Raw genomic sequence first — 4,352 nt, forward strand, 5'->3', positions numbered from 1 at the left:
CTGTTGCTAGTCATGAGAACATTTAACCTCTTTTGGTTTGTGTTTCCCAATTCATAAATTGCTTCTTGCTCATATAAGTGCTTTAAAGTTTTATTGTTCCTCAGTTTACGTTGAACACTGTGGTGTCAGAAAATTGGGATGTGAAGGAGACGGCTGCGTCCCCCTCCGCACAGCCAGTAACCGGGGGTAGGTACCCACCCCGCCCATCTCCCTGGCTGTTTTCATGCTGTATCTGGAAGTTGCCTTTAGGTTCCGCTCTATGTGGAGCTCCCCACCTTGTGTGCTGAGCTCTCTGAGATTTTCAGAGTAATTTTAGGACCTTTGAAGTCTGTCTCTGTGTCTGTCTGTGCTGGGACGGGTCTCCCCTGGTGTCTGCATGACCAGCTGTTGCTCATCTTGTTGAGACTTTATTCCCTGAGCTGGGACTTTCTGGTTACACGCTGCCACATTGTTCTTGTGACACATCTCACCCAGCACCTCCAAACTGTACTTCTCTGTGTAATTTTCTGTGTGCTGGGATGTGTCATTGTCCTCCTGACATTAACACAATTTTCTATGTTTACAACAATACATTTCTATGCTTACAACAATACATTTATTCTTATCCCAGTAGAATGTGGGGATTCTTAGTTCCGTAGCCCCATCACCGTCCTAAAACTGTGCCAGCAACACAGTGTCTGCTCAGTGGATGTCTGCTGGAGCAATGAATGAGTGAAATGAATGAATGATAGCAGGGGGAATTAGGACACTATCTTCATTGTGCAGAGGATGTGAGGAAGGTGGGTGACCCCTCTATCCTAAGGTCTTAGGGATGTGGGATCTCTGACTGGGAGGAGACTCATGATCTGCTAACTCAGGTGATGGGGGTTCACGCCATCTTTCTTCACAGGACAGAAATAAAAGGGAAGGTTCACCCCATCTCTCTCCAGCGTTGCATTGTCTCATCTCTTCCTTCTGTTCCTGCAAGCTCGTTGGAAGAGTGAGCTCACTTCATGCCGCTTCCTATTTTAGCTACATTAAGGGGATTCTGTTCAGCACTGTTGCTCCCCAAACCGGTGTTTCTATGTAAACCCTGGAGTCCACAGACAATCCCCCCCCCCCGGCAGAAGCAACATCTGCCATGGTCCTTCAGAGGAGCGGCTTAGATGTATCTGCTGTTTGTAATTTAAAAAAGCAAGAATTTATCGACATTAGGGGTTGGTGGGAGGAATGGCAAGTGCTGTTTCTGAGGACCTGAAAGGGTGGCAGAAAAGGAGAAGTCAGGAATCTCAGACTGAAGAGCAAAGGTGCAGATGGGACGACCTGCCACCTCTGACTTGTCAGGAGTGAGGCACTCCACAAAGACCCACTCTGACACCAGAACATTCATTTGAATGCTGCACCTGTCCACAGCTTGCAAGGGGCTTTCTCTTCCTGTCCCCTGTGGATTCCTGAGTGCAGCCCTGTAATGCAGGCAGGCCAGGGGCTCTCATCATTCATCTGTTACTACTTGTGTTTAAAAATTCTTGGTATGTTTTCCATAAATATCAGGGTAGAGGAAGGGAACATCTCTAGGACAGGTTGTGACTGAATGACAGAAGAGTGGCAAAAATAGACATAGAGACTCCTAGATGATTCTGCAAGGACTTTTATTGCAAGGTTAGAAAGGCCCTAGAGCCTGTGGCCTTCCTGACAGGTGTTGAATGAATGGATGGCTCACCGTGGGGGGCAGATGTGAAGGCAGAGTGGGCAGGAGCCCACTGTCCTTGGTGAGAGCTCCCCCTTCCGTGTCTTCCTCCTTCCTGTTCCCACCAGGTGGCCACCTGCCCCAGGACATGGAAGATGTGGGGAAAGACGGCCACTTCTTCCCTAATCAGTGCTGAAATCTGCCCATATTGTAGCCTGAACTATTTACCTCATTTCACATTTGACTCAAATTCTGTATCCAACCCTAGGAAAATTACTAATTAATGGAAATTTAATGCACTCATTTAAAATAAATATCTCTGAAGCTAAACTTTTCCTTTTTTTCTTTTAGCTTCACTGTATGTATGGCATTCCTATTTTTTTTCCTTTTTGAAAACATTATGTAACCTAAAGTTCAATTCTATAACAATATTTATGATTCATAGATCAGACAGAATCAAATATGATTTATTTTCTACCTTTTCTCTGGGGCCCCTATATCTCCTGGGATGGAAATAACATCAAAGAAAGCCAGAGCTCCGTGGCAGTTAAAGCCTTAGGAGCAGACTGACTCGAACTACTACATACGGTAAATGAGACTTCTGTGTCAAACTGGGCTCAGCACTGAAATACGACCAGAACAGGTAGGGATCTACGTACGAGTTCCAGGTTGGTGTGTGGGGTGGGGTTGGTGGATGGAAAGTTACCATAGGGCCATATCAAGGCTGGTGGGATCCTGGCTAAATGGACTCAATTGGATTTGTGTGTGTGTGTTTGTTTGAAGGCAGGTCATGGTGATCAGATATCCCATGGGGGACGGCAGGGGATGAGGAATGTGGTCAGCTATGGAGGGGGGAAATTCACTATAGGCTGAGTTAGGAGGATTCGTGTTAAAACCAGACTCTAAGAGGAAGGACCCTGAAGCCCACGGTGAGGACCTAGTTGAGGAGAGGGGTTCAGAGGAGCGTGACTGAAGAGCGGTCAAGGAGAGGGTTTGTCAGTTCGTAGAGAGTAGCTGAGGCCTCGGCTCTTGGCCTGCCCTCAGGGGTGGGGGGATAAGTCTGTGCTTCATGCTGCGGTTTCTCAACTCCACATCTCTCTGTTTTCCACAAATATCAGGGTAGAGGAAGGGAACATCTCCAGGACAGGTTGTGACTAAATGACAGAAGAGTGGCAAAAATAGACACAGAGACTCCTAGATGATTCTGCAAGGACTTTTATTGCAAGGTTAGAAAGGCCCATCAGCTCAGGGCAGCTTGAAGGAGTCTGCAGCCGGGTGAGGAGGACAGCTGCTGAGGCCGGTGCGTGCAGGGATGGCGCCTGGGAGCTTGACCGATAATCCATGACGTGAAGTGCCGACGTGGGAGATTAGGCTGCATCCAAGTGAACTGGAACCACTGGATACAGGGGAGAGTCCTGTGCACTTCTATTGTCACAAGCAACTACGTAGAGACCACGTGTCCTTGTCTGTGCATATCTGCAATTTCTGACAGGAGTCGGTCGACTTGTGAGGTCACAATAGGTGAAAGTCACTGGGACTGAACTATTATGACAATTTGTTCTACTGCTGTTTGTAACGCAGGGTTCATTTGGGGTACCACAAACACCAGCTACAGCACCAAAGGTTGTATGAAGAAAAGTATTCTTGTTTTTGCATCGTGGATAGTAACGGTTAATTGCCTGCATTGCATAATTGCAGTGGGGGTTCCTATTTATGTGCTGGAATTGAAACCACTGAGCCCAGGTAAAATTAGCAGGTTTGGCATGGAAGGGGCCCACCATCGCCATGAGCCCCAGCAGCAGAAGCAGACAAAGTCGGGAATCGAGCAGCTTTGGAACCATGTTTCCTGTGAGGAAAGAAGAGAAACAATGGCTCCTGCATCTGTCTCAGTTATGACACCTGCCTCAGTGTCTGCAGGCCCCTCTGCTGTCAGGCTGGGGTCCCATTTCCTTTTTCTTCCTGTCCCCAAAGTATGTCGCTTCTCCTAGGCATTCACTTCAGCCCACCCCTGCCTCACTTGCTGCCCCATTACTGTTCCTCCTGTCCCAGCTCAAGGGGTCACTACTCACCCAGTCTCTGTGCTGTGGCTCCTATGAGAGGCGATCCAGCCGGCTGTCTGGGGATCAGGGGCAGCTGGTCCCTCCTAACCTCCAACCATAAATATAGAGTAACCTGGGTGGGTGGAGCCAGCAGGCCAGGAGGGTCTGAATCTTGGACATGCAGAAAGCCACAGATTGGCACATGGTCCACTTTTGCAATTGGCCCTTTTGTCCGATCACTCGGCAACATAAGCCCAAGGACAGTGCTCCTGCTTCTGTGACAAGGAATCTAATGTCAATTCATCCTGCGTAGGACAGTTTTGCTGGTTGTGTCTGGACTTTGGATGAAAACTGCACACCTCCCACAGAATCGGCACAGGTTTTGTAACTGTGCTTTGGCAGGTACTAAAGACAATGTGTATGTAAAGGTGCACCTCATACCAAGAACAAATAGAGCCACTGGCCCAGGCAGAACTCAGCTTGCCTCTCAAGTTTCATAGAGTCCCCAGTTCCCTGTCACACAATGTTCTCCCCAGTTCCACCTCATCTCCACTCTGCTAGAAACGTGAGCTATGAATTTCTTCATGTTCATGATTCTGCAGGTAATTAAAACAGTATACTAGACATATCTGACAGGTCTTTTTTTT

General features: G+C 47.9%; 1 protein-coding gene across 1 annotated transcript; it reads right to left on the reverse strand.

Moving 5' to 3' along the window:
• Positions 1-2,801: 2,801 nt before the first annotated feature.
• Positions 2,802-3,777, reverse strand: LOC128588205 (non-secretory ribonuclease-like). Its single transcript, XM_053594872.1, has 2 exons — positions 3,736-3,777; positions 2,802-3,512 (listed from the first exon to the last, which is right to left on the reverse strand). The coding sequence occupies exon 2, from the start codon at positions 3,505-3,507 to the stop codon at positions 3,034-3,036; it is 474 nt and encodes a 157-aa protein (XP_053450847.1). The 5' UTR covers positions 3,508-3,512; positions 3,736-3,777; the 3' UTR covers positions 2,802-3,033.
• Between the last annotated feature and the right edge of the window lie 575 nt (positions 3,778-4,352).

Source organism: Nycticebus coucang, chromosome 6, assembly GCF_027406575.1.
Source record: "Nycticebus coucang isolate mNycCou1 chromosome 6, mNycCou1.pri, whole genome shotgun sequence".
NCBI lineage: Eukaryota > Metazoa > Chordata > Mammalia > Primates > Lorisidae > Nycticebus > Nycticebus coucang.

What these genes read in the sequence shown, in the direction of transcription:
- LOC128588205 (XM_053594872.1), bottom strand. Translation starts at nt 3,507, where the DNA reads ATGGTTCCAAAGCTGCTCGATTCCCGACTTTGTCTGCTTCTGCTGCTG.